The sequence below is a fragment of the Cygnus olor genome, chromosome 27 (genome assembly GCF_009769625.2).
Source record: "Cygnus olor isolate bCygOlo1 chromosome 27, bCygOlo1.pri.v2, whole genome shotgun sequence".
Taxonomy (NCBI): domain Eukaryota; kingdom Metazoa; phylum Chordata; class Aves; order Anseriformes; family Anatidae; genus Cygnus; species Cygnus olor.
Window position 1 is genome coordinate 5,553,458 of NC_049195.1, and position 27,550 is coordinate 5,581,007.

The 27,550-nt window shown below is 57.7% G+C and overlaps 4 protein-coding genes across 7 annotated transcripts; 3 read left to right on the plus strand and 1 right to left on the minus strand.

Moving 5' to 3' along the window:
- The first annotated feature begins 178 nt into the window (after positions 1-178).
- GINS4 (GINS complex subunit 4) lies at positions 179-8,643 on the plus strand. 4 transcript variants are annotated; one of them, XR_005814900.1, is made up of 9 exons: positions 179-312; positions 496-582; positions 894-1,007; positions 1,480-1,577; positions 1,915-2,003; positions 2,399-2,489; positions 2,587-2,689; positions 3,294-3,412; positions 3,871-4,539. XR_005814900.1 is itself a non-coding variant. In XM_040538573.1 (8 exons), exons 1-7 carry the CDS (start codon positions 202-204, stop codon positions 2,681-2,683), a joined length of 687 nt encoding a protein of 228 aa, XP_040394507.1. In that variant the 5' UTR covers positions 179-201; the 3' UTR covers positions 2,684-2,689; positions 8,531-8,643. The 4 variants fall into 4 exon arrangements, 2 of the variants coding, with proteins under 2 accessions (XP_040394507.1, XP_040394506.1); XR_005814899.1 differs by having other exon boundaries at positions 2,587-3,412; XM_040538573.1 differs by lacking the exons at positions 3,294-3,412; positions 3,871-4,539 and adding an exon at positions 8,531-8,643.
- On the plus strand, positions 8,383-9,756 carry LOC121060624 (protein phosphatase 1 regulatory subunit 3C-B-like). Its single transcript, XM_040538570.1, has 2 exons — positions 8,383-8,417; positions 8,531-9,756. Exons 1-2 carry the CDS (start codon positions 8,404-8,406, stop codon positions 9,438-9,440), a joined length of 924 nt encoding a protein of 307 aa, XP_040394504.1. The 5' UTR covers positions 8,383-8,403; the 3' UTR covers positions 9,441-9,756.
- Positions 9,757-10,708: 952 nt separating this feature from the next.
- On the plus strand, positions 10,709-19,656 carry GPAT4 (glycerol-3-phosphate acyltransferase 4). Its single transcript, XM_040538569.1, is given in 14 exon segments — positions 10,709-11,197; positions 11,531-12,434; positions 15,238-15,307; positions 15,609-15,906; positions 16,087-16,161; positions 16,594-16,683; positions 16,802-16,895; positions 17,334-17,449; positions 17,678-17,733; positions 18,062-18,147; positions 18,386-18,496; positions 18,498-18,515; positions 18,597-18,676; positions 19,278-19,656. Coding segments are annotated over 13 exon segments (1,368 nt in total). The 5' UTR covers positions 10,709-11,197; positions 11,531-12,269; the 3' UTR covers positions 19,387-19,656.
- A 4,838-nt stretch (positions 19,657-24,494) lies between these two features.
- Positions 24,495-27,097, minus strand: NKX6-3 (NK6 homeobox 3). The gene is given in 4 exon segments (XM_040538537.1): positions 24,495-25,354; positions 25,437-25,606; positions 26,581-26,925; positions 26,928-27,097. Coding segments are annotated over 4 exon segments (780 nt in total). The 5' UTR covers positions 26,962-27,097; the 3' UTR covers positions 24,495-25,123.
- Between the last annotated feature and the right edge of the window lie 453 nt (positions 27,098-27,550).

The following is a 27,550-nucleotide window of genomic DNA, read 5'->3' on the forward strand; positions in this document are numbered from 1 at the left end:
TGTTTTGCATCAAGTAGCACTGCGGGGCTTTTTGGGGGTGAGCAGCAGGGTCCTGGGTGCGAACAGACCCGGCTCGGGCAGCTCCAGCGCCTGCCCCTGCCCTGCCGGGCGCTGACGGAGCCGCTCCCCGGCCGCCATCTTCTGCCGGGGGGCGGGCGCGCCCTGGGGCCGGGCCGCGCGTGCGCTCGGGGCCGCGGCGGGATGGCGGCGGCGGCGGCGGCGGGGGGCGGCGGGGGGCAGGGCCCGGAGGCGGAGGGGGGCAGCGAGGAGCTGGTGCTCACCCCGGCGCAGCTCATCCGCAGCCTGGAGCAGGTAGCGGGGACTGGGGTGAGGCCGAGGAACGAGCCCTGGGCTTCCTGGGCTGGGCTCTCCGGGCGGGGGCCGCGGGCCGGGTTCCTCTTACCCCGTTTTTGAGGCGCGTTCCCGGCCGCTCTGGGGACTGGGACGCGGGGCGGGCGTGCTCCTGGCCGCTGCTCACAGCGTGCGTTCTTCTAGGCCTGGCTGAACGAGAAGTTTGCCCCGGAGCTGCTGGAGAGCAAGCCTGAGATCGTTGAGTGCGTTGTGGAGCAGCTGGACCACATGGTGGGTTCTGCTGGGTCGAGGCGGTGGGACGGGGAGGCCGAGGTTCGCTGGCCCAGCAAATGTGTGCCCGGGTCTCCCTGGGAGCGCCCGGACCGCCTGCTCCTCGGTCCCTGAGATGGGGCAGTCCTGAGCTGCTTCGCAGAGTTTGTCGTGAGGAAAGGGTTGGGGGATGCAGGGAGGCAGTGCTTTGTGGCATCAGGAGGAGCTGAAGGTGTTTTTGTTGCCCCTATGTGCACAAAGACCTCCTTGCGCTCTGTTTCTTGTTGTTTGGTATTTGAACCTTTTAATTTTTCTTTGCTTTTTTCTTTAAGGAGTCAAACCTGAAACGGGCAAAGGCAGGAGACTTAAAGGTCAGCGTCCATCGCATGGAGATTGAAAGGATCCGTTACGTGCTCAGCAGCTACTTGCGGTGTAGGCTTGTGAAGGTAATGCTTTCTTGTGCTGCAGAGGGGATAGAAACGGGTGACTTCAGGAGCGATTCTTACCCATAAAATACCACCTGCTACAGTGAGACACTTTTTTAAAGCTCGCTCTGTTTCTTTCTCATCTTGGGTGCAACCCAAAAGATTTCATTCCTTGGGCACAATTCTCTGTTGTGATGAAGGAGAATCACAGCATTGCTATGGTGTTCTGTTACCGCATCTAAACCCAGGGTGGCACAATTAAATGTTTGTCTGTTCTGCCTGGGTCCTGCCATGTACACATATGCCTGTGCAGCTTGGAGACCCCAGCTGACCATATTGTTGTTAATTCAGAAGCAGGTATTTGGTCAGGTTTGTCTGCTGTTCAGGAGTGGGTGACTTCCTGTAGGGGAAGCATCTGAAGGGTGGGGATTGTAGTCACTGAACTTTTAGGAGAGCTGTGTTTTATTCTTTGGGATTTTTCTTCCAATACCAGATAGAGAAGTTTTTTCCCCATGTCCTGGAGAAGGAGAAGTCTCGAGCTGAAGGGGAGCCTTCCATTCTATCCCCGGAGGAGTTTGCCTTTGCTAAAGAGTGAGTAGCTTTTGGATGCATCTCCCTCCCTTTGCATGGGTTACAGGACTCATCCTTGTGTTTCACTGAACAGTTCTTCAGAGTGCTAGCCTTAGACAGGGTTGCAGTAAAGTTAAGTTTTAGCGGGAGCTTTCCTTATGGACAAGGAAAGAGCTGAAATGAAATAATTCTTCTGAGTCTGCGTTGTGTTTGGCATCCGAGCCGGTTACTGTCAGGCAGTTGCTAGCAATCACAGGACCAGGGGATGTCACCTTTTGGCATTTTTGAATCAATGCTCTCTAGGCAAATTTACATTTGACTTAATCAGTAGATGTTCTGACGTTTGTTTTTTTTTCAGGTACATGGCAAACACAGAGACTTACCTAAAAAATGTGGCCCTAAAACACATGCCACCCAACCTGCAGAAAGTGTCCCTCTTAAAATCAGGTGAGTACAGCCAAACTCTAGGATAATCCAGAAAATTATAGCAAAAGAGGTGTGGGGAAAGCTCTGGGGAGCATGCAGTATTAAGAACTAGTTCTCTAGCTGGTGCTCAGTAGAAGCAAACATTGTCTGGTGACAGTATCCTCACGTTGCTCTGCTGTGTAGTACGTGGCTTAATGCTGCTGTCCCTTCGTGCTTCTGTCAGAGCATGTGCTGACCACCGCAATCCAGTGTTGTCTTAAATGGAGGCAGCGCACCCTACCCCTGGTCAGAATTGTCTAGCATTCCCTTTACTGGCCTTGCGTTTGTTGTCCCTAATTCCCCTTTCTTAGCTGAGCATCCTGCAGAGGAACGTGAGTGAGTGCTGAGTCTGTGCTCTGAACCCATTGTTTCCACAGTCCCAAAGCCCAACCTGGATTCCTTCGTCTTCTTGAGGGTGCTGGAGAGGCAGGAGAACATCCTGGTCGAGCCGGAGACTGATGAGCAGAGGTAGGTGATCCTCCCACAGACGGTGCATGTCAGCAGGCAGGATTCCAAAAGCAGCGAACGAGGAGAAGCAGCTTAACTGCACACCTGCCTCTTGCAGGGAGTACACCATCGATCTGGAGGAGGGCTCACAACACCTGATCCGCTACAAGACCGTCGCCCCTCTGGTGGCCTCGGGAGCAGTGCAGCTCATCTGAGCGGCGGTAGGTGCCGAGCCAGGGCCGCGGTGACAGCCGGCTGCCGGCGCGTTGGGCCGGCAGGTGGCGCCGGGACGGCGCGGTGAGGCCGTGCGCCCCGCTACAGCCGGGGGGTGCACCCTTGGGAGCGTCCAAGTGGACCAGCAAGATGTCTTCCCCTCTACAGATGCGGAGGGGCTCGTTGCCCCCACAGTTAATCAAACTCTTAATTGCTTACGGTACATCCGGGCTCCTTTTGCCCAGAGCTGCTGAGCGAGGGCGGTCTGTGTCACAGCACTCCTTCCAACGAGGCTTTGGTGGAGCCTTGCCACAGTCCCTCTTGAGTCCCAAGGGAGGGACGAGTGTAGGTGCCGTCTCTCCAGATCTCGGGCTGGTCTGACAGCAGATGTGGACAGAGCACATCTGTCCTCAAAGGTAAATAATGCCTTTGTAAATCCCAGGATGCCCTCTTTTTTAAACTTACATCTTAAAACGTCTGTGTGTTCATCCATGCCCCAGTTTAGCACTGTTCTTTGAATTTAGGCTGTCAGGTGGGAACTGGCTGATCAAATGGTGTGGTAACCAGTTGTGTAAACTCCACCTTCCCCCATCGGCTTTGATCTTTTCACAGGGTCTATGCAACCCTGGTTGTTGTGCAAGTGCCCGATTGCTCTGAGGTGAACTGGGGGGAATACTTCTGCACCACCTTTGCCACATGATCCCTTGAGCAAAAGAACAACACATGTGAAGGTACTTGCTGGCAGAGCAAATCTTGATTATCGCACAGGGAGTAGAAAGGATTGGGAGCAAGTTAAGGATGAAACTGCAGCTCAGGTAGAGCAAAGAGAATGTCACGGGCAAGCAGGGGACAGCCCCAGGATCGCGTGAGGGGTGCTTAGCATTAGCTTGTTATCTGCAGTGGGAAGGGAGGTTACAGAGTTTACCAAGTATTTTCTTGTTGTCTTTTTGAAAATATTGGCTGGGAGACACAGATGAACTTGGGAATTCAGTGTGTCTCCTCTGAAGGATAGTTATGAAGGCCAAACAGCAAGTCTGTCCTTCCTTGGAAAGTCCTGTGCAGCTTGTGTCCCAGTGTGGACACAGTTGTCCACAAGCCCCCTTCTAACATGGCTGATTACACTGATTTATCCAGGCATTTTGGTAACAATAGCACTATTCTCATAAAATATCCACCCTTGCCATTACAGGTATCTGAGATTTGCCTGCAGAGTAGGCCTGGATTTGGAAGGAGTGTCTACAGGAGCCTTGGGCATCTGTGTTTTCTCTGAGATTGCGAATGGTGCAATCATGATGGAAGCTCTGGAAATATCAAGCAGTGTTTGAACGCTTGTCACAGACCTCTCTAACCAGAGCAACTGGTTCATGCTCACGGGGTCTTGATACTGCCCATGTAAAATTTGCATTTCACTCCATTCACTGTTTTGCTACGTGCACAGGCTTTGCTCAAAGCCAACACCAAAGTAGCTCCTGCACTGAAGACTGAAGTGCTGCTATTTCACCTCTTGAAATCCTTGTTGATCGAGTCCAGCAAGGGGGATGAGAGACCTTCCTGCTTTTCTGGCCTTTTCTGACCTCCTCCTTTGGGCTGACAGGCTTCAGAGAGATTACACCACTGTTACAGTTAATCCTCAAGCTCAAGGCTGCCTTTCTCAGTGAACTTCAGGACAAGTAAGGCCCTTGGTACAGGATGGTCTGCACGATCAGCAGCTGAGCACTGGAAGAACTCTGAGGAATTCTGTAAGCTTGTGGTGCTTTCGTGTTCAGAATGATATTGCAGCACAAGTCTGGCAGAGCTTTCCCAGAACAGTCTCTTGTTGCAGGATGAGAATAGAAGTAGTCTTGGTTTTGCCTCACCATCTATGCTTTGTGTGTTGTTCATGTTGCTTCCTCTAAGGCTAGCACTTTGTATTTGATCTCTGCAGCAGAGCATTCAGCTCCCTGCACAGAGAGACCTGGATCTCTAGAACCAGGTGCTGCAAAGTTACATGGCAGAGGGCATATTCTGCCAGGACGCCTTATTTAAGAATAGTGGTGACCAGTTTCACTAAAATGGAGTCCCTGTAATGATGGGGTCAGGCGAAAGCAGCTTTCTGCTGTGTGCGCTCTGAATCTGAAGAGTCTCCCTCCAGGAAGCGTGGAGTTCTGCTGCAGCTGCTGTTTGCATTTGTGAGGGTAGAAACTGTCAAGCTGCCTTCTGCTGAAACAGCTGCTGGGGAAGGGGAGATGAGCAATTTATTGGTGCTGGTCACACAGAGCGAAAACTCCTCCTGCCCTGCTGACCCTTGCGTGCCTCTCCTAGTCCCCTGCTATGCAGCCCAGTGCCTGCCAAGTGCATGAACAGACTGTGGCTCATTTTCCTTCAGCTCAGGGTCTTCCCTGCATCATGCTCTGTGGGGAGCAGGCTGGTGCTCCTCTGACACTCCCCTTTCTCTGCCAGGCAGGGTGTGACACAGTGCATCTTGTAGTGTGAGTGGCTTTGCATGCGCACTTTATAGTGTTCCTAATGAATCCATTTAGGTAAAGAAGATTCGTTTAAGTATAGATGTTAGGAGGAAGCTGGGTTTAATCCTTAGGAATCAGTAGCGCATACCTCCGCGCAGCCCCCAGGAAAGGGCTTTGGATTGTACCCTGCCCATTCCTGGATTGTACCCAGCCCAGGCAGCTTCACAGAGGTGACTGAAGCTCCCGTTCAAAGTCATTGTTAATCTGCTGCTGCAAAACATGCTCTGGAAGAGCTGCTTGGAGAACGTCTAGGCGGCGCGTCTGGCAGACTTTCTCCTTGGCCCTATTAAGTTTGACTGAACAATTGTCCGGGCAGCACGTGGCTGCAGCAGTGTGAGTGAAAGGGGCCTCTGCCCTCTTCTAGTAGCCAAATCTCCACCAGAGTTGATTTTTCCTAGAGTGCCTGCAGCACAGCTCCTTTCTGGAATGTGAAAGCTGGTACATGGCAGCATCATCGCGGGCTGTGCAGGATTTTTGAAAATGGCTAATAGGTTGGAATCAGGCTAACAGATTAAGTTTAGGCCTACCTGAAAATGCTACTGTCTGCTCTTTGGGTCCTTCCATAAATAAGTACCCGGACACTTCCGGGGCTGGATACTGTCTCACTGCTAACACAGTGCTTCTGTTTCCTCATCTGTGCTGGGGGAAGGGGAAACATCTGTAACCTTGTCAAGGAAGAGGTGCTTTTGGCTTGTACTTTTAGATGGAGAAAAAGACTCGGTGGTCAATCCACCTTAGTCTGTGCCTGTGATGAGAAGGCACTGAGTGGGAACAGCTTCTCCAAGGTCTGCTGTTGGGCTGAAATAGACCCCCTATTCTCTGTTCCTTCCAAGGTGTAGATAGCTTGGTTTACGGAGTTGAGTGATTAGCTTTAAATGCAAAGTAGGCGGGTGGTGGAAGAGGTCACAGAGAGGGCACTGGTGGCGAGCTGTGATTTCCCAGCTTGAGCCGGATCTACTCCTGAGTGCAAGAGAAAGGTGGAGCAAGTGCTTTCGTTAGTAGGAAGCCTCTTCCATGTCTGCGTCAACTTCCCCAAGTCACTGAAGTAGAATACGTGCCGTCAGCCTGAGAGGATGTGATGAAAGGATGGTTCTTGGGAAGAAACTGCTGGGAACTGACTCACTGCCTGTGTTGTGTGTGCTTACGTATGCGATCGTATGCAATCCTCTAGTACGCAACCGATCACAGCCGTGCACAGGGTGGCTGTCTTCCCCGGGGCCCCAGCCGCATGAAGAACCTGGCCCTGGCACTTCGGTGGGCTTTTTCTTCCGCTGCCCTGGTTCACTGTGGCCATAGGTTGCTGTGCTGTTTGACAGAGTCTTTCCTAGAACTGAGAAATATCCGTATTAGAGCTGATATCAAGGGGGCTGTTCCTCTGAAAACCATCTAGAAAAAAAGCAATCAAAAGGTGATTGTTTCTTTTTTCTAGGGTATCGACAGGAAAATGATCTCACTAGCATGTAATTCAGTGAGGATGATCATTCTTTAGTAAGTAGGAATAAATGCCTACACAAAGTCACAGTGGGGAAGCAGGTGGAAATTCTGCAGGGAACGTTTTGAGTATTCAAAGGTTCAGAAGCAGACAAATTACGAGACCATGAGGAAGAGCCCTTAGTTCCAGGGAAAAAGGGTTAATTTGCTGTCATGACCCTGGGAAGATGTTGCCTGGGTTTGTAACTTGGGCGGATGCAGCCGCAGTTACCCATTGCAGGAGTGGGTACAACGTGGCTTGTCCGCCACCTGACCTCTGTGGAAGGATGTGACCCTGCTTGTGTGCGAGGCCAGCCTCAAAAACAAGGAGCGCTGCTTCCGGTGCTGGCCTGAGCCCGGTTGCCAGCCAGGGCTTCAGCTCAAGGCTTCTGGCTCAGGATGGCAGGTGTGTGCTGACAGCAGAGCTCTCTGGCCTAGGCGTGGGCTTAACAGCCCCATCAGACGAATCCATCCTGATGCTGACCGGGCTGGGGAGCTGGTACCGACGAGCACCGGGCAGGAATAAATGCCACACAGCTCCCGCAGGCCCAGCCAGACAAGTGCGTCTGGCTCCTGGTTATCCGCAGAGGGCTCTGCCGTGCTCCTCCCCAGACAGGAGTGTCTGACCCGCAGTGACCCGAATGCCGCACGTCCTTCCAGGGGAGCATACAGCTTTGGCTCTGGCTTTTTTCTGATGTTTTTGCAGACTGAGGGCAGCGCTGACCTGCAGATTTCTGCCAGCCGCGCGCACAGTTCAAGCTCACTTCTGGTCATCCAGAGAGAGAGATCTTGCATTGTGCTGAAGACGTTCAGACACAGTGGCAGTGGGAAGCCGTGTATAAATATTGATAGATGGGTTGTGTCATGAGCTGATCAAGATCTGTGCTGTCAGCAGGAAAAATCAGGTCTGCTTAACCTAAATGGCTAGACGGCTCTGGAGAGATTAGCAGGTAGCGCGGGGCAGGGGCGATCTGATTTAGGTGACGGTCTTTTCTGTCAAGGAGTCACACGTGAGCTGAGCAGTGAAGGTGGTTCTGAATATGAATGTCAGGCACGCCGCAGCGTCTTCTTTTTCAGGGCAAGGAGCCAGGGGCAAGAAGCTTCCGCGATGGGTTTGTTTTGATACGGGGTGAGTCTGGGATTTTCCGTGAACGGGGACGCCCCGGCAGCGGCTGTCTTGAAGCCAGCACCCGAAAGGAGCTGGGTACAAAAGCAGCGCAGGCCTGCCGAGGGGAGCGAGGGGAGCGCTGCTCGGCTCGTGGCTGCCCCTGGGCCGTGACCGTTCCGCGAACGCCTCCCGGGAGCACGCCCGGCTCTCAGGCGCGCGGCGCCTTCCTCCGCTCCCGCGCTCCTCGGCCCCGCTTCGCGGCGGCGCCCGGCGGGAGGCCGCGCTCGGCGCTCCCGGCCCGGGACGACCCCGCCGCGCTCGGGGGCGCCGCCGGGGCGCGGGGCCGCTAGGCGGGGGTGCGGGGCGGCCGGGGTCGCCCCGACGCTCGTGCCCCGCGCCCCCGGGGCTCCGGGCGGGCCCAGCCCCGCGCGCGGGCGCTGCTCGGGCACGGCCCGGGGGCTCCGGGCGGGCGGCGGGGCGGGGCCGGGCGGGGCGGGGCCGAGCCGCCATTGGCCGCTCGCGGGCGCGGCCCCGGCGCCGATTGGCTGCCGCGCGGCGTCCCGGCGGCGGGCACGCCCGCGGCCCCATTCGTCGCGCGGCGCCGGCGGCGGAGGGAGCGGCCGGGCCGGGCCGGGGCGCGATGAGCCGCGGCGAGTGGGCGCGGGCGGGGCGGGCGGAGGGAGGGCGCGGGACGGCGACGGGGACGGCGCCCGGGTCCCTGCCAGCCGGCAGCCGGGGCTCACTGCCTGACCCTTCTTCACCTCCAGGCTTTTCCAGGTGTACAGCGCGCGGGCCGTCGCCCCCCCAGCCATGCCCGTGGACCTGGCCGTGCGGCTCTGCCTGGGCCACTCGCCCCCCATCCGCAAGCTGCTGAACTCCTACGAGGAGCTGCGGGGCAGCCGGGCGCGCAAACCCCTCCGCTCCTGTCTCAACCAGAAGCTGAGCGCGGAACACGAGCCTGAGCGGCGAGACAGCACCAAGAGCTCCAAGAGCCAGAAGAAGAAGAGGGTCGTGTTTGCCGATATGAAAGGGCTCTCGCTGACAGCCGTCCGTTTCTTCTCAAAGATCGAGGAGGACCTCTGTGATTTGCAGCATGCCCTGTCAGACCTCGCTTGCTTCCGACCCAGGCTGCAGGACTCACGCCCAGAAGTTTGCAGGTACGTGCTGGACTTCCCACAGCCCTCTTCAGACTATGCGGCTTTCCGCAGCCGCCTGCACAGCAACCTGGTCTGCCTGGAGAGCTGCCTGGTCCAGGACCGTGCCCTGTCAGGGACAGTGAAGGTCAGAAACATCGAGTATGAGAAGAAAGTCACGGTCCGCATCACTTTTGATGGCTGGAAGAGCTTCCGAGACATCTCCTGCCAGTACATGCATAGCACATATGGCTCGGCTGACACAGACACCTTCTCCTTCGAGCTCTCACTGCCCAAGTCATCCAGCTCCCGCAGGGCCACAGAGTTCTGCATCTCCTTTCAGTGTGGGCAGAAGACCCACTGGGACAACAACCATGGGAGGAACTACAAGATCTGCCATGTGGGCGTGATCCGCCCTCCCTCCCATGCCGTGAAGAGTGCCAACGGGGCCCGGGAGCATCTTGGCGCCTCCCGGGCTGCCGCCCTTGTCCTCTCTCACCTGCAGACCTGGCGGCGCTCAGAGACTCAAGCCCCTTACTGGTAGGAAAGCAGCGGGTGGAGAGGCATAGGTCCCTTCCTTCCATGTCCCTGCTGCGGTGCGGGGCTCACCGGGGCGGGGGCCAGCAGCGGGAGGTGCCGCTCCCGGTTTGTTAGCTCCTCCACGCCTCCGGCCCGCCGCTGGGCGAGCAGCTGCCGCTCTTCACGGGACCTTCAAGGCTGGCCCTGCCGCACCGCCTGGGAGCTGCTCCGGGTGCGATTCCCGTCGGTACCTTCTGCAGGCACCGCTGCCGTGAGAGGCAGGGACAGCGGGACGGACGGGCTGCTGCGACCCACAGCCGGCGACGGGACCGGGGGCGGGGGACGGACGCCGCCCGAGTGCCTTGCGGGGAGCGAGGCTGCCCCGGGGGCCCGGAGCGCTCCGGGGCGGGGCGGGCGCGGCGCGGCCGGGCTGTGACGGGCTCAATAAAGGCGGCGCGGGGCGAGAGCGGCTGCGGCTTTGCGGCGGGGCGGGGCCCCGCGACGTGCGCGGCCCCGCGGGCACCGCGCTGGCGTCAGCGCGCGGGGCGGGGGCGCGCACGGCACGTGGCGGGGGCGGGGCCGGGCCCGGCGGCAGTGGCGGCAGTGGCGGCAGGTGAGCGCCGGGCGGGGCGGGGCGGCTCGGCTCGGTACGGGGCGGCGCGGGACCCGGCCCCGCTGCGGGCGGCCGGCGGGGCGGGACGGGGCGGCAGCGCGGGGCCCGGCCCGGCCGCGGACCGTTAACCGGCAGGAGCGCGGCCTCCCCGCCCGGCGCGGGCCGCGCCGCAGCGCCCCCGCGCGTGGGGAGGTCCGGCCCAGCCCGGCCCCGTCGAGCGGCCGAGGGCTGCGGGGCCGGCCCGGCCCTGCCGTGGGGCCGGCCCGGCCCTGCCGTGGCGCCGGGCGGTCTCCGGTAAGGCTCCGCGCCGGGCCCCGGGGAGCCGCGATCGCGGCGCCGCCCGCCCCGGCTCCGGCGGCCGGGCCCAGGCTCCGGGCGGGGCGGGCCGCGGGGCGGGGCGGGGCGGGCCCGGCGGCCGCAGCCGGAGGGGGGCTGCCCGCCTCGGCGCGGGGGGCGGTACTCGCGGCCGCCGGCCCTGCGCCGCCCGGGGCGTGCCGGGGTCCCCGAGCCCCTCTCGGGGCAGCGGGCGGCCGGCAGCGCGCGAGCCGGGCTGGCGAGCGGCGGGCCCGGCGCGACGGGCGGCTCCGTGCGGCTCCGTGCGGGGCTGCGGAGCTGCCTCCCCCGGGGAGCCGCTCGGACGGGCGCCGTGCGCCCCTGGGGCAGGAGCGGAGCTGCCGGCGGGTAACGCTGCAGAGCCGGCGGCTGCAACGCGCCCTGCGGGGGAGCGGCGGGGGAGCAGCGGGGCCTGCCCAGCCTCTGCCCGCGTGCGCTTCCCGAGTGCCTGTCCCAGCCCGTCCTCAGGCCCAGGCTCGTGCCCTCCGGTGGCAGGCGAAGGCAGCGTCCGGAGGGCGTTCTCCTCTGAGCTCTTTCTAGCAGCCCGCGTTGGCCTCCCGCGTGCCGCTTCCGCCAGGGGCATCGCCTTCTAAGAGCCGTGGTGTCGGTTGTTGACCTTTGCCTGGTCCCCGTGCCCCGGCGAGTTCCACTTTGGCTAATCATCGGCGGTAATTCTTCCCTTGGGCTAGCTTCCTGTCACGAACTGTTCGTAAAGCAGCGGAGGGTGAGCCGCGCCCCGGGAACCCGCGTACGGGAGCAGAGGAAGTGATTCCTGCCTAGGAATCTGGGACCTGGCTGGCTCCCTGCTCTCGGATTCCTCCGACGTGAGAGGGGCGGTAAGGTCTTCGTCACTCAGAGGAATCTTCTGTCGCTCCATTGGCTCCTCTCCTGTATTTGGGACCTGCTTAGAGAGACTGTTGACATCCTGCGCTCTGAGGGTGGTTCTAGACGCAGCTGCTCAGTCTGAGGTTTGGGTGGGAGGAAAGCGCAGAATGTGCATCTGTGGCGGTGCGGGGCAGTATGTGTCCTCGGGGTGATGTGTCCTCAGCCTGAGCACTGCCTCTGACAGTTCAGAGCCCGCTGTCCCTGGCCTCCTGCCACCCTCTCCAAATTGACGTCTCTCAGAGTTGTGCGACTTGCCTGACTTCGGTTTCTCTTTCCTCTGCTAGTGCTGGTGACATGCGAGTGCCTAGTCTGCCAAGAAGCCAACTCGCTGTTTGAAGAGTTTTCCAGGGACACAAGCTTCGTTTAAGTCTGTTACGACCCTTCAACGTGAGTGGATGCCTGGGGCCTCTGGATTTAAACTTGTTACAGGCATCATGCAAGGATCTGCGCCAGTGCCTGCGTCCTCGCGGAAAGAACAATAATAGCTCCACATACAGTAGGCTCCTGCAAGTGCCAACTCCCTCGATCTCCTCCAATGCGGACTCAGGGATGGACTCCACCTCGTCCCTGTGAAGAGATACTGCATGCTCTCAGCAGCCAGAGGGGAATTCTACTGCTGGCGTCTTCACAAGCTGCCCCACGGCGGGACTTGCTCAGCGGCACCTTGGGAGAATATCCATTCACACCGTTGTTTCACGACAGTACTTGCTGCGGACCCATGGAGGAACTTGCTTGCGTGCTGCATCTCCTTTGAGCTCCTCAGCCTGCGCTGTTTGAACTCCCTGGGGCTCCTGGCAGTCTGTTTGCTTGTTTTCCCAACCGCTCTCCCTGATCCTGTTGCATTCCCTCTCTTGCAGAGCCCAAAAAAGATGTGAACTTTGGAATGGGGTCTGTGAGCAGCTGCGGACTCGGTACATGTGTAAGACTTTTGCTGAATAATAGCAGGACTGGTTAACTGCTGTGGGCAGCCTTCCTGCCTGGCTGCAGGGTTGCAGGGCGCCAGCCTTGCTTAGGCCCTTCACCATGTTCCTCCTGCTCCCCTTTGACAGCCTGGTTGTTAATCTCTTGGGGATCTCCATAACTGTCCTCTTCACTCTGCTTCTGGTTTTCATCATTGTGCCAGCAATTTTTGGAGTCTCCTTTGGCATCCGCAAGGTTTACATGAAAACATTATTAAAGATCTTTCAGGTAAGTCACGTTCTCAAAATTCTGAGTGTTGGGGAGTGTTTACAGGGGTCTTGTCAAGCATAGTCGTGCTAGGAGGAGAGGCTTTTGCCCCTCAGCAGAACATCGTAGATGACCGGGGCAGGAGGTTGGTTTGCTGGTGACGCGCTGGTGCCAGATGACCTGCTGGAGTCGTCTCAGCCAAATGCAATGTATTGGACTAATGATCACGGGCTGTTATTTTTTTTTTCCTGTAATTAAGCCACTAAGTCTTCAGACGACGTAGTAGGACAGGATAGCATAGGCAGTAAGTATGCAAATAGTGCAGCTGTCCTGTACAGCTGCAGACGTGCTGGGAGGAGGTGTGTGCTTGGGTGGGTTAATGTCCAGGCAAGGCTGAGTGCTGGTGCAGTTTGATGTGGAAAGAAGCCAAAAGGGGTGTAGAGCACGATGGGGAGGGACGAGGCTGCAGTCAGTGGGCTGCTTATCTCCAGTACATTTGGATGAAGCAAAAGCAGGCAGCAAGGCGGGACTTCCTGTGGTGTGAACCTTGAGCAGTCTGTGGCCAGAACCCAGAACTTTCAAGACCTTTCTGTCCCGGAGTGCCGCCTGCTTATCTGCTGAGCCCAGCAGCCGCATTTGGACCCGCGGCCTGAGGACGACCAGCAGCCCTCGCTGCCCCTCCTGACACGGAGAAGCCAAGTGGAATTTTCCAAGTTGGGGTTATGCTGTTTCCCTGCCTGCCTTTGCAGAGTTATTTTCTGAGCTGTCTTAACCAGCACCTCTCCTTGAATCAAGTCCCTGGTGAGACCAGAATTTTTGCCAAATTCCCAATAGATAAAGCCCAAACCACCCCACGCTGCCAGCCCAGGGAAGAGGAGGAGGGTTGCCTTGTGCTTAGCAGGGAAGTTTCAGACTCTTATATGTGTAGTTCAGACGGCTACAGTGTTCGGTGCAGCTGCTGCTGCTTGAGCAGGGCTGATTTTTCCTGGGACGATCTCTGTAGTGGCTGGCTTGGGAGGGCAGCCCTGCGGTGTGAGTGGGGAGTCCCAGGGCATTGTGCAGTGCTTCATTAACACAGATGTCTGAAACCCTGGCTTCAAATTTAGTGACTGAACTGAGAGGAAAAATACATAAGAGTTTTGGTTTATCCAAAACGGAACATTTCACTTTACTTTTTTTTTTCTTCTCTCCTTTCTTTAATTCAGTTCTGGAACATTTACTTTCAACACGTTTTGGTGTTCAGTTTTGAAACTATTTTTCTGAAAAGACTTTGAAATCTCTTTCAGCTTTTATCAAAGGATCTCTGTAGTGGGAGAGAAGAGCGCTCTGGCAGAACTGCTCACAGATTGACGGAAAACTCAGCGACTGGGGCTGGTCATTGAGCTGTGTATGCCTGGGGAGTGTTATTCACAAGAAATATTTTCCAAGCTCTCAAGGCCAGTGTTGCAACCCTGGCCTGAGGGGCAGTACCTGAGTCTGGCAACCTACGGGGCCCATCCAGGGTGCTGGGGCCTGGGGTGGCAGCCACACACCTGAGCTGGTGCTGAGGGGGCCTGCCTGGTACTTGGCGGATGTCAGTCTGGGTTTTCTGCCACCGCGGTCACTATCCAGAGGGAGATGTGCTGGGCTGGCCAGGAGTGCCTTCTTCTCAGGCTTCCCAGCTCCTGCTGGGTCAGAGCTCCTCTTCTGACTTCTCCTGGGATGGCAGCTTCTGGACAATCTTCTGCAGTCCTGCAGTTCCTTCTGCTGGCAGAGGAAGCTGCTAAATGAGCTAGACTCTCCACCCACACTTAGTATTCCCACATCACTGCCTCCTCATCTGGTGGTGTCGGGGGCTGAGACTGGGAACCCTGGAGTTCCCAGCAGTTTCCGCTTCTTCACAGGTCCCCGATGGAGCAGCTGGCTTGGAGCAATAAGCATGTTGCACAAGTCTGCCTTCGTGAACTTGCTCTCCCAGGCTTGTATAATGCAGGGGAGTGACACTGGGGTGGTTACTTGGAGGACAGGCAGGAAGACTGGTCAGAAATCCAGCCTGCAGTTTTTCCTGGTTCCCTTGGGAAGTAGCTGAGAAAAGAGATTTCAGTGGATGACAAGTAGTCTGGGCATGGGATTTGGCTGCGGGAGCACTGTCTGAGGGTGCTTGCTGCTGCTCTTTTGGACTGAGAAGCAGTAGCAGCTGTTAGCTGACCTGGGGAGGGAAGGGTCTCATGCCCTCATGCGACTGGCCTGATGTGTATAGCAGCAACCTGAAAACATGTTGTCTGCTTTGAGTTTGGAGGAAATCAGGATGGGAAAATAGTGCCAGTCCCATGACCTGCTTCCTGAGCCGTGTCACGTTCTGCTCCAGCAGGAGGGCCTGCAGGATGCAGGGGCCCCCTGGAGGTTGTGCAGTGGTAACCACGTGCAAGCTACAGCGGAGCCTCCAGGACACAGAGGCTGCAGAAAATCTTGCTGTGCCATCTCACCACTGAGCACTCTTCCATCTTCTGGTGCTCATTCTTCCGCTGGGGCCCTGCTGTGCAGAATGGCACGCTCGTGTGTGCTGCGTATTAAGGCTTTCCTAGGTGCTGGTCACCTCCCCATCAGTCATCTTGCCCCACTGTAGACAAATCTCTGCTGTAAGAACTTTCTTCCCAACCCAGTCTCTGCTTCCACCTCAGTTCAGTTGCGTGTTCATGACGCACTCAGTTCTGTACGGAAGCCTCCTGCCTTCATCTCATCTCCCATTAACTGTGGTCTTCCCTGAAAGCCAACTGTAAAACGGGAATTCTGAAGTGGAGCTCCAGGCTTTGACAATCTTGATTGCCATGTGTGTCTCTTGCAGTGGGCAACACTGAGAATAGAGCGTGGTGCCAAGGAGAAGAACCATCCGTTATACAAGCCCTATGTCAATGGTAAGATCGTGCCCTGCGTGGGCACACATGAAGTTCAAATTTCTGTATGGGAGCTGCGCTAAATGTAGTGTCTGTGAGCAGCTGAGGTATGATGGGAAACCCTCTCCTTGCAGGTGGATTAGCTAGGTGGCTATGGAGAGATCAAGTGCATGAGGCACCTGGAGCTTGCTTCATGTCTAGGTAGCTGGGAGGACTGGTTTGTTCCTGTCTGGGCTGGAGGACGGAAGGGAAACCCTGGCTCTCAGCTGCCTTTGAGCGGGCAAGTCACGCTTTGCTCAGAGCTGCCCGTGGCCTCTTACAGGTATCATTGCAAAAGAGCCGACATCACTGGAAGAGGAGATCAAGGAGATCCGCCGGAGTGGCAGTGGCAAAGCCCTGGACACCCCTGAGTTTGAGCTCTCAGATATCTTCTATTTCTGCCGCAAAGGCATCGAGACCATCATGGATGATGAAGTGACCAAGAGGTTTTCAGCTGAAGAGCTGGAGTCCTGGAATCTGCTCAGCAGGACCAACTACAACTTCCATTACATCAGTCTGCGCCTCACTGTTCTCTGGGGACTGGGTGTTCTCATCCGCTACTGCTTCCTGCTGCCCCTCAGGCGAGTGCTGCTGTGAAACGTGCCCAGTGAGGTGGTGCTGCGGCCTGTTGCTGCTGCAGCAGGTGCAGCTGGTCCTCAAGTCCCATGGACCCTGCTCAGCACGGTCAGGAGCGACCGGCTATGTGATGCGCAGGGCCTGTGACCTGGATTTGCTAGCATGTAACTTCCCTCTTTCTGCAGGATCGCCCTGGCGTTTACTGGCATCAGTTTGTTGGTGACTGGTACTACAGTGGTGGGATATTTGCCAAATGGAAGGTGAGTTGGTCTTTGAGAGAAAAAGGGATGGGGCAGCTCCATGTGCCATTTGAGACCTGATAATCCTGAATTTTTCTTGAAAGGCCTGTCTGTTCTGCCTGCTGCAGATGAGGCACGGGGTCCTGGCATCTGTAGCCTGTCAGGAACAGACACCCTGTAATTTTAAACAAAGGACCTAAATACGAACATTAAGCCCCTTGGCAGATCTCTCAGCCCTGGGCTCTGAAAGGAATAAAACCGGAAGAGAACAAAGGCCTAAGTTTGCTTCTCAGGAGTTATGAATCAGTGGTCATAAGCTGACAGCAAAACCCAGCAGGAGATGTGTTTCTACGGGCGTATGAAGTCTCGGTTGGATCTCATGGCCTGAGACAGCTGCGCCAAGTGGCACAGTCACAGGGAGCTGGGCGTGATAGTCTCTGTTCTGGGCTGCAGGTGTAAAGAGTTCCTCAGCAAGCATGTCCACCTGATGTGTTACCGAATCTGCGTGCGTGCCCTCACAGCTATCATCACCTACCATGACCGGTAAGGAAGTGCTGCCTGCTGCAGACCATCCTTCCCCACTAGCCACTCTGTGCTGTGCCTCTTGTAGGCCTCCCTCTTCATCCCTCTGCCCTCATCTGTGTCTTTGTTTTGCATTTAGAGAAAACAGACCCCGAAATGGAGGCATCTGCGTGGCCAATCACACATCCCCCATTGACGTGATCATCCTTGCCAGCGATGGCTACTATGCAATGGTAAGGTCTGCGCCCCAGCTCTGCCTGCCAAGGCCTGGCCGCATGTATTTTTGGAGCAGCAAGTATATTGCATAGGGCAAGTTGTGGGCAGAAGGAGGCTTTTGCACATGCAGAACTGCACGAACTCTCAGACCCTGTGCGCTGATACCCTGTTGCGTTGCTTTCCAGCAAGTTTGCCTGGAATTCAGAGCACCAAGGCATTCTGGCCACTGCTTTGCAAGGAGAGTTCTTGGCTTTGCTCTCTATGGAAGAGCAAGCTACATCCTCAGCTTGGCCACCCTGGGGCTTGCTGCGTCTTTCCAATCAGAGTCTCTCAGCCTTACCGGGACAGGGGTGGAAAGACGAACCTCAGCTTGGCTTGGCTATGAAGCTGTAGGAGCTGCCTTGGCCTTCAAGTGTGCCCAGGTCTTGTAACTTGTGTCTTCTCATGCTGTTCAGGTGGGTCAAATCCACGGCGGGCTGATGGGTGTGATACAGAGAGCCATGGTGAAGGCTTGCCCCCACGTCTGGTTTGAACGCTCAGAGGTCAAAGACCGTCACCTCGTCGCCAAAAGGTGTGACAGTTGCTAGCTGCAGGGAGAGGTCTGGAGGCTGGGAAAGACAGGGGCTGCCCCCTTCCCTTGGGTGAGGACACTGCCTCTCCTCGTGGGTATTGGGAGAGTGTGGCAGTGTTACTGGCATCCAGGTAGTCCTCGGTGACTGAAGGATAAGCACTGTGTGCTGTGCGGGTTGCTAGGACAGCCCCTGTGCCATGTGCTAATTGGTGACACTCTTCTGTTTAGGCTTACAGAGCACGTCCAGGACAAGAGCAAACTGCCTATTCTTATCTTTCCAGAAGGTGAGTCGTGGAGTGAGGCCAGAGAAGCACCTGGTGGAGAGGGCGTGCTGGGACAGCACCCTGTTTATGTTACTTCCTTGCTTATGCAGCCACGGGCCTCGAGAGCCTTCAGTGAGGCAAAGGGAACATTGCAATTTTAGAGCTAACCGAGCCCAGAATGCACAAGTCATATATGCTGTCTTAGTGATGCTGCACCTCTTGCGCACACAGAGAGCAGGGTTTGGAGTGAGTGTTAGGGGTCAGTTGCTGGATGCGTGTAGGTGCATAGCTTAGACGTCTGAACTGACTTGCAAGGGGAAGTTCAGAAGATTGTGCTTGCCTTTTACAGGAACCTGCATCAACAACACGTCTGTGATGATGTTCAAAAAGGGGAGCTTTGAAATTGGAGCCACAGTTTACCCTGTAGCCATCAAGGTATGAGAAAGCAAACATTCTTACAGCAGAAGTAGTCCTCTGCGTGAGAGCTCAGTCTTAGTGGCTCAGTCTTGGCACTGATGGGTCAGCAGCCTGGTCTGAGGGCATGGGGACACTCAGGTTACTTCATGTGGTGCACTGGGGAGGGCTGGCCTGTAGCTGGGCTTTGGGTAGAACTCGGAGCCTCAGGGAGGGTGCATCCTCTGCCTGACTTTCATGAGCTCTTCTGCCTCTGTAGTATGACCCGCAGTTTGGAGATGCCTTTTGGAACAGCAGCAAATACGGCATGGTAACCTACCTCCTTAGGATGATGACCAGCTGGGCCATTGTCTGCAGTGTCTGGTACTTGCCCCCCGATGACCAGGCAGGTAAGTAAGCTGAGCCTGCCCTACCTGATCCACCGCACGATTGGCCCTTTTCTTCTGCTGCATGGTGTCATTTTCCCACAGCCTGAAGAGGACGCTGTCCAGTTTGCCAATCGAGTGAAGTCAGCCATTGCCAGGCAGGGAGGCCTTGTGGATCTGCTCTGGTGAGTCCAGGCAGGCTTTTCTCTTCCTGGTGCTAGGATTGCTTGTTCCTGGGTCCTGACAAGTGTTTGTGGGCTGCAGAGCTAAGTTTGCGTCTTGCGTTGGGCAGATTAGGCCTATGGAGAAACGGAGATACGTCTCCAAAACTGCTGTTCTGTAGTCAGGACCCAAATCTTTCCTTCTTCTGTGTGTGCTGGGCACCAGAGCTTCATTCTGTGATTCTGGCTTGCACTTAGATGCCTTTGTTCTACTTGATGCTGCTAGCAAAACAGGTGGATCTTGAGAACCTCTCTTGTCAGTCACTAAGATCTTCAGAGCCTCAGAGGTGGAGGGCCTCTGCAGGCGTTGTGCTGTGGTCGTATCAGAGCATCTCACACTTCTGACAGAGCTGCCATGTTGAGCGCTGTGCAGGGCCATGGGTGCCACTCCTGGCAAAGCGAGGTGTGAAAAACTCCCCTTGGGGACGGTCAGCCCGCAGTGTCTTGGCAGCCTGAGGTACAAATGCAGCTGTCGGGCTGGTGCGGGACCTGCTGCTTTGAGAAGCCCCAGCTGACGTGTCAGCGCGCACCTGTAGCTCCACTGAGCATATGACTCTCTTCACAGGGATGGAGGTCTGAAGAGGGAGAAGGTGAAAGATACATTCAAGGAGGAGCAACAGAAACTCTACAGCAAAATGATTGTAGGCAACCATGAAGACCGGAGCCGCTCCTGAGCCCTCTCTCTCCAGCACTGATACTGGGCCTGGTCAGAGCCCTCTGCCTCCAGCACGAGCCAGGGCTTGTCTGAAGCAGCTCTGTGCGTTTGGACTTTGGCTACTCCAGAGCTGCTTGGACTTGCTCGTTCATTCTCTGGCTTTTTCCCGGAGGCACTATTATTGCCTAGAGTCTTCAGGCCCTGGGCAGCTCTTGGCAAAGATGCCTTCTTGTTACTGTTACAGTGAAGCCCCTTGCAGGGGCAATATTAAATGCAACACTTCTGGTGTCATACGCTTCCATGTGGTGTTCACAGGCTCAGGGGGAGGGCTGGTGTGTTGATGTGCATGTGTGTCAGTCACAAGTCTCCCACAGCACAGAAACTGGTGAGCTACACTGAGATTAGCTGCCTTGACAACCAAAGGATACTTACGAGCCTGTGCCTCTCAGGTCCGTGGCACAAAACCCACGGAACCAGTATGTGGTCTCTCACCACTTCTGGCTTTACCTCCACAAGGAGAGAAACCTTTCCTCTTCCTTTTGCTACCCTCCTGCCGTAGCCTGACCATTGCTGCTTCAGCATCCGAGTAACAGCCTCTGTGCTGGGGTTGCTCAAGCAGTGAGGATCATCCTCCTTGGAAGCCTCCCCCTGTCCCCTGGATCTACAAGCCGCCAGGCAATTATCACTGATGCAGCAGACGGGGCAGGCTCCTGATAAATCTGTATGTGCTGTGGTGGGAGCCCAGGGTGGGCAGGAGGCTCCGTAGCTGGGGCAGGAGATCCCCTTTCAAATGTCTCCCAAGGAAGATGTTGAGATCTGGTCTTGATATGCACCAACTTGCACATTTATAAACTTGGTTTGTTGCAAGGAAGTAGAAATCTTGTGCTGGAGGTGGTACCCTTTTCAGCTCTGTGAGCATATTATTCAGTAAAGCAACTTGCATTTGAGCATTCATCCTGTGTACTTTCCAGTTATCCATATGGTCCTACAAACTTTAGCACTTTAATTGGGTCCTCTGCCTGCTCTTACATGCTGTTTCACTGCTACCCACAGAAGCCCACTTGCATTCGCTAGAACATTAGAGGAGGCGATCTTTATTAAAATCCTCCTTTGTGCCCAGAGTGGTGGTTGCTGAGCAAGGGCATCTGATGCCTTGCAGGTCAGGACAGCTATCCTGTGTTGAGAGTCCTTAAATATGAACTTCTCTGAACAAGCTCCCAATATCGATTCAAGGTAGTTTCCTTTCTGCTTGTTTTATTTGGGTAAAACACTTATATCAAGAAAGAGGCAGAGAAAAGAAAGCAAGAGAAAGGAACACAGATTCCCTTAACCTTTCCCAAAACATACTGTGCATACCCTCACGTTACTCAGTTGTGTGCCACCTTCCAGCTTTGTATTGTTGCTGTATTTGAAACTATTATTTTGGGTCAGTTAGGGTATCTTGACCTGTGCCCAGACAAGGTGCAAGCAGGGTATGCACAGAGCATGGGGTGTCCCCATAACAGAAACCCTACTTTCCACCATGTGCTATTTTTCACCTGTCCTATGACTATCAACTTAGGCACGGGTATCCTAAAATCTTCCCAATACAATACCTGAGAGGAGACAGTCCTCCTTACAGTGATGTAAAGCTACGCTTAACAGCATATGCTCTATTAAAATATAATTATGGGAAATATTTCTATACCAAATTGATTTACCTTTGCTTCTTGCAGTGATCAAAACATGATCCTGCATAAACATGCACACAGACACATTACCTAAAAGAACGTGGGGTTCAGTTATCAGTGATCTGTTACACATGATCCCCATTAACACCAGCATCACCAGGAGAAACCATGCTGCTCTCATTTGGTGATGGAGACACCTTTATTGGCCCCATGCTTTTCATTATTACCCCCATTTCATATTCTCTTCTGCCTAAGGTCAGATGTGGCAACTGATGTAAGGGAAGAAAAAAATAAAATGAAGAAAAGTCTGGTTTATTTCCATTTCCACCAAAGATATTAAAACAAAAGCAGCTGAAGCCAAGCAGTGAATAGTTAGCAGCACCTACGGGGTTGAAATGAATTGCTTGTGCTCCTGTATTACCAAAGGAAGACAAAATAACAGCTTGCTACTAATAGGTACCTGAAGTGCTAGGGCTAGAACCCCTCCTGCAGGAGTTTATAGTGGTGTTAAGGAGCTATTCACCAGTAGTTTGGTTTACCAGACTCACTCTTAGCCAGTCTCACTCTTCACCAGTCCTCTATCCGTGTTTCTTAGCTGATGGGGCTATTGCTTAGCTACTTTAAAAAAAAAAAAAAAAAGAGAAAAAAAAAAGAAGTAACCTCTTTCTTGTCAGTTTTTGTTGGCAGGCAGTGTGTTTGATCACCAACTTTTAGATGTATGAGAAATAGTGGGTATAACGTACATGCTGTGGGAGCTACACTTCAGTTCCCAAGGGGGTCTGTGTTACTCTGTAGCACTTTCCCGTACCATTTAACCGTAACATTTCACTATTTATATTTGCTCCGGTTCCTGCTAGAGTCAGATCCGTGCCCAAAAGGCTGCTGCTGGCCTCGTGGCTGCGATGGTAGCCTCTGGCCAGCCCCAGCCCCAGCCCTGCCCAGATGAGCTCTGCTGCTCTGGCCCCAGGGCTCGCAAAGTTTTTTCCTGCCCCAGGGGCCGCTTGGCCCAAACCCCAGCACCGTGCCCTGGTCTGACCGGCTCTGTAGGGTGCATGAGACCCAGAGCGCCGCAGGGTCCGGGCTGTGCTGTGCTCGCTGGGTGCCCTGGGCTGAGCTGCAGCTGGGGCCGCTGCACTGGGCTGGGGATGTGGGCAGCGCATCGCTGCCCAGCCTGCCCCCACCTGGGCAGGGTCTCAGGGCTCTCCTTTGCCTTTCCCCAGCCAGCAGCCCGCTCCCGTGCACCTGCCTGCACTCTTCCTGGCCGCTCCAAGTCAGGCATCGTCTTTGGCTGTGCAGCTGCAGCTGCGTGCACAGGCAGGGGCTGTGCTCCATCACCTGCAGCAGCCCCTGGGTGCTGGGACCTGGCTGCAGGTGCCCACAGGTCCCCCCCGGGCTGGCTGCCCCAGCCTTCTCGCGGCCCCCAGGTGCCTCCAGCCACCGCCATGCTTGTGGCCATCCCTGCGGCCCTGCTGCTGCTGGGCTGCTGCACGGCAGGCCGGACAGGTTAGGAGGCACACATCCATCTTGCCTTGGCTCCCCCTCCCCATGCCCCCAGTCAATACGTCTCTCTCCGATGGGAAAGTTAATAAATTTAGCTCTAGATTAAAAGTATCGATCATTTCATTTGTAAGCAATAAATAACCAGGGGGAGCGCTGGGCGGCCCACGGGGTAGGGGCTGCCGGCTCTGGCTGCAGCAGCCATGCAGCCCGCTGGGGCCAGGGGCCCTCATATGCATTCTGCCCGGATGCTGGCATTGATTTGCTATTAGTCTCCCCGCACCACCCAGTAGCACATCATTCCCGGAGCCGCTATTAATGGCCTTTTGATAAATAATCACTTGTAAGTCAATAAATTTTTATTAAACAGTGTGGCGCTTTGATTTATGAAAATCCGACGGGGTTTGTCTGGGAGAAAAGGGATGCGGAATTGAAGCGGAGCTGCCATCCATCTGCCTGCCAGTCCGCCCTGCCCGCGCTCGCAGCCGCACGCCCCGGAGCGGCGGCCGTGTGCTGCTCGGCGGGGAGCCCGGCCCCACAGCAGGCCCCAGCCAGGGCCACGAGCGGGACCTAGGGTGCCGGAGCTCGCTTGCACCATGGGCCAGGTCCTACCGAGCCCCCGGTGCCCGTGGGGGCTGTGTGCGGCTGCGAGCGGCCCCAGCAGGTGAGCGGCGCTGTGTGCTGGTGCCGGCCACGGGGGCCGCTCTGCCGACGGAGCTGGCAGCCCCACGGCCCCGGCTGAGCGGTGCCACGTGGCCCCTGTCCAGCTGCGAGCTGCACGGGGCAGGCAGGCTGTGGCTGCGATTTGTCTCTCTCCTCGGCTGCAGCAGGCCCTTTGCCACCTGCTTTATTTGTCTCCCAGCCCTGACGTGGCATCAGACAGGTGTTAAACTACTTAATCACTTTAAAATTGTTTTAATTTTCTGTTTTGTATTGATCTCCACAGCACCAATTAATCAGCTCACTGGACCAGGCAGTTAGTACATTAAAAATTGTCAGCCACACTGGGCAGCTTAGAAAATGTCAAAAAAATATCTCGACAGCAGCCCCGCACTTCGTCCGTGCGGAGCCTGCTCCCGCCAAGCGCCGGCTCTGTGCAGGGAGGGTGACGGTGATGTGGCGCTGCCCTGGGCCAGGGCCTGTGGGACACGCGGTGCACACGCAGTGCGGCCGGGGGACCTCACGTCCCATGGAGCCCCCCCATCCCATCAAGGCACCAAAGGGGCTGTGTGGCCAGGGGAGGGCTGTGCCCCTCCCCCCAACCCCCCCCCACACTTCCCAGGGGACTGGTCAGTGAGCTGGAGGGGGGGGGGGGGGGGGGCTCAGCCTTCCCCAGGCCCCGAGGAGTGGCTGCAGAGCAGTCGGGGCTCCTTGCAAAGCCCAGCTCACGGTGGAAAGTGAGGGGGATGAGAGGACCTGAAGCCAAACACGGGCCTCAGGGCCATGCAGGCAGGCGTGCAGTGACTGCCTGCAGCCCCATGCCTTGTGGGGGGGGTGTTGGGGGCTGCTGCAGAGCCACAGTGCTGTGGGGGCTTCAGGGGGGCTCAGCCACTGGCACTGCCTGCAGCTGTCGGGGGGGGGGGTACCTTGGGTTGCAGCACCTCTGTGCCCATGCCACACTGCTAATCGCTGGACGGTGGGCCGGCAGCACCTTATCTCCTATCGATTTCCTCCCGGGACACAGCAGCTCTGTTTGCTCATACCTGGCTGGCATTTTGCTGGCTCTTGGCTGATCAACCGACCAGCCTGCCGGGCCCCAGCAGGGTGCCCATGCCAGTGGGAGCCCCTTGGGCATCGCAGGCAGCTGGGGGCCACTGGCCCCGTGTGGCACCCACCATCAGTGAGAAGGGGCTGAGCCCCAGGGAGACGGGGTGTGGGGGTGCACGGTCCCCACGTGCGTGCAGCCCCGAGGCAGCAGCGGGCTGGGTGCAGCACTGGGGGGGGCGCCAGGTTGGCAGCAAACACGTCGGTGCTATTGACACTGCATCAATCCTGCAGCCCTGACAGGTGAATGGGTTCTCACTCACACCGTTAAGATAAATGATATTTATTCGCTGCTAATAGGTTCCAACAAGAGGCCCTAACAAGTGACTTTTGAACCAGCACCTCTTGCTGCAAATGCATGCCCAAGCGGGCAGAAACCCTGGGAAATGGTCCCAGGGATACCCCACTCCCTTCCTGTCCCCATGCACAGTACCCCAGCCACAGCCCCTTCCCCTGCCTGGCACATGGACCCTTCCCACCCCATAGGTGCCTTCCCAGTCCCTCCCCAGCCCAGCCTCGTGAGGGCATCCCCAGACCACACACCCATGAAGCAAGCACGGGGGACTTGGCTGTGGCTGGGGCCTTTATTTCATCGGTGCTGCTGGCACAGCTGTGCTTGCTGCTGCCCATGCCTGCTGCAACCAGCCCAGAGTCAGGAGCCCCAGGCAGGAGCTGCTGGGGGGGATGGAGGGGGGGGGGGGGGGCAGCTGTGCCCCATCTCCACAGCCAGGTGTCTGAAGGGGCATGAAGCAGGCAGCCGGGCCGGGCCGGGCCAGGTCGGGTACCCCATGGCCCCGGGGACCGGCAGTGCCGGCGTGGCTGTGCTCAGCCGCTGTGCGTCCCCAAGCCCAGCACCGAGAAGGCCGCGCGGTGCTTCCTCAGCAGCAGCCGGATCTTCTCGTCATCTGAGTCGGGGTCCAGCGGCTTGTTATACTCGTCGTCCTCAGTCTCAGAGGCTGCCCGCTCTCCGCCAGAGCCCCCCGCCCGCTGCGAGGATGAGGAGGGCTCCAGGGCACTCTTCTTCCTCCATTTGGTGCGTCGGTTCTGGAACCAAACCTGCCACCCCATGGGACTGGCTCTGTTAGTCGCCACCCTGCCATGCCCCCTGTTCCACGTGCCCCACAGGACCCATTCTCACCTTCACTTGGGACTCCGTCATGCCGAGGGAATACGCCAGCCGTGCCCGCTCGGGCCCTGCCAGGTACTTGGTCTGCTCAAAAGTCTTCTCCAGAGCAAAGATCTGGTGCCCCGTGAAGGTTGGACGTGTGTGCTTCTTCTTGTGCAGGCTGTCGGCCAGGTGAGCGGGGGCTGCACGAGAGGAGGGAGGTGGGTGAGTACCTGGGCTCCCCGTGGTGCTTGGCTCTGGGCAGTTCTCCCTTCCCCAGACACTGTGCCTGCATGCCCCCAGCCTCAGCGACCACAGAGTCCCTCTATCCTGTGACCCCACTCCAAATTAAAACCGTGTCCCGGCTTCAAGGCTTCAGTCCCATGCTGGGAGGGCTGTGCAGCCCTCTGTGCTCACCCCACAGAGCCAGATCCAGGCTTTGCACCTGCTGCTCAGGAACGAGACTGTTTTGCTGAGCTGAGAAGGGAACAGTTGTTAGGAGCAGTGCATGACCTCAGAGCTGCACAGCACCAGGAGCACCATGCCCATGCCCCGCACCTCGCTGGGTGCACGATGGGAAGGCGGCACAAGCGGGTCGGCTCATCGCCATGCCGAGAGCGGGCAGCTGAGCTGCCTGACCCTTGTGAGCCAAGAGCAGTGCCTGGAGAGAGGAAACAGGGCTGCAGGTGCTGAGCAGCAGAAGCTCCTGTGGGGAGTGCGCCAGGGGGGTTCCTGCAGGCCAGGAAGTGCGGCCACCCCGTCCACCCTCCGTGCTCCCCCACCAGCTGCACCAGGCAGGCAGCGCCACCAGCTCCTGTCCCTGGCCTGAGCTGGGCCGGGCACTGACCCAAGGAGGCTGCTGGGGGCAGGGGTCTGCAGGGGCAGCGGGCTATGCCTGCCCTCATCAGCCGTGCTTTGCCGTGGGGCTAAGCAGAGAGCCAATCCCCAACCATCGTTCCTGCCCCTGCTCTCGAGCCAAAACCTCTGCTTCCCGGTGCAGCCTGCAGGGTGGCCACCCGTGCCTCGTGCTGGGCCATGGGGATAATGCGGCTCGGGCGGCTGCCCCACACGCCAGCCCCCGTGCCAACCGGACGGGACTCTGCAGAGCCCCAACGTGCCGCACCACTGCCCGCGGCCTCCGCCTGCCCCCCGCCGCCCCCAGCCCCGCTGTACTTACGGCCGCCGCACTGCCGGCCGCCCCGCCAGTCAGGGGCCGCCTCCGCCCAGCAGCTCCGGCCCCGTGGCAGGTAGTCGCTGGGGGCCTTGGGAAGGGTCCCCACCTGGGGCCCATAGTAGACGCCCGGGGAGCTCAGTCCATTAAATCCGCCCGCGTGGGGGTAGCTGGGGAGGAGGCTGCTGTTCGGCGTCGCCGCGGGCCGGCTGAGGATGTCGGAGATGCCGTGCGGGGTTCCGGCAGCCAGCTGGGCGCCCAGCCCAGGGGGACCCAGCTTGTAGAAGGAGCTCTGCACCGAGTACTGGCAGACAGGTGCCTTGGCCTCGGGAAGGCGCCCAGCGAGGGGCCGTTGAGCAGGAAGGTGCCCGGCAGGTTGGTGTCCATGTCTCCGGCACCAGGGCAGCCCTCAGAGGCCGGCACCCCGAGCGCGCGGCAGGCAGCCCATCCCCGCCATGCCAGGGGCTACCGGCCCACGGCGTCCACGCCGGCCGGCGCGTGGCCAGCGGGCGCCTGGGCGACGCCGGGACCCCGGGCAGGCTGACCAGGGGGGCCACGGCCACGGCCACGGCGGGCGGCCACGGCCTCGGCGAGCAGCCCCGGCTGACCCCGCGCCCGCCGAGGCCCCCGCAGCGGGCACTCAACTTGGGCTTGGGAAGAGGCGACACTTCTGATAAAGGTGAGCGCCATTAGAATACGGGGCGCCCATTGGCCGGGCGGCTGCGGGGCCGCCGCCCATTGGCCGGAGCTCCGCGGCCCGGGCTCCCGTTGGCTGCTCCGCGGGGCCAGCCCGGGATTGGCCCTGCCCAGACAAATCGCGCTTTGAGAGCCCGCGGCCGAGGGGCGCCGCGGGGCCGCGAGCTGCGGACGCCGAGCGCCGCTTCCAGCACCGCGGCCAACGGACAGCGCGCGGCCGGGCGGCACCGGCACCGGACCGGGACCGGGACCGGGAGCGGGACCAGGGACCGGGAGCAGG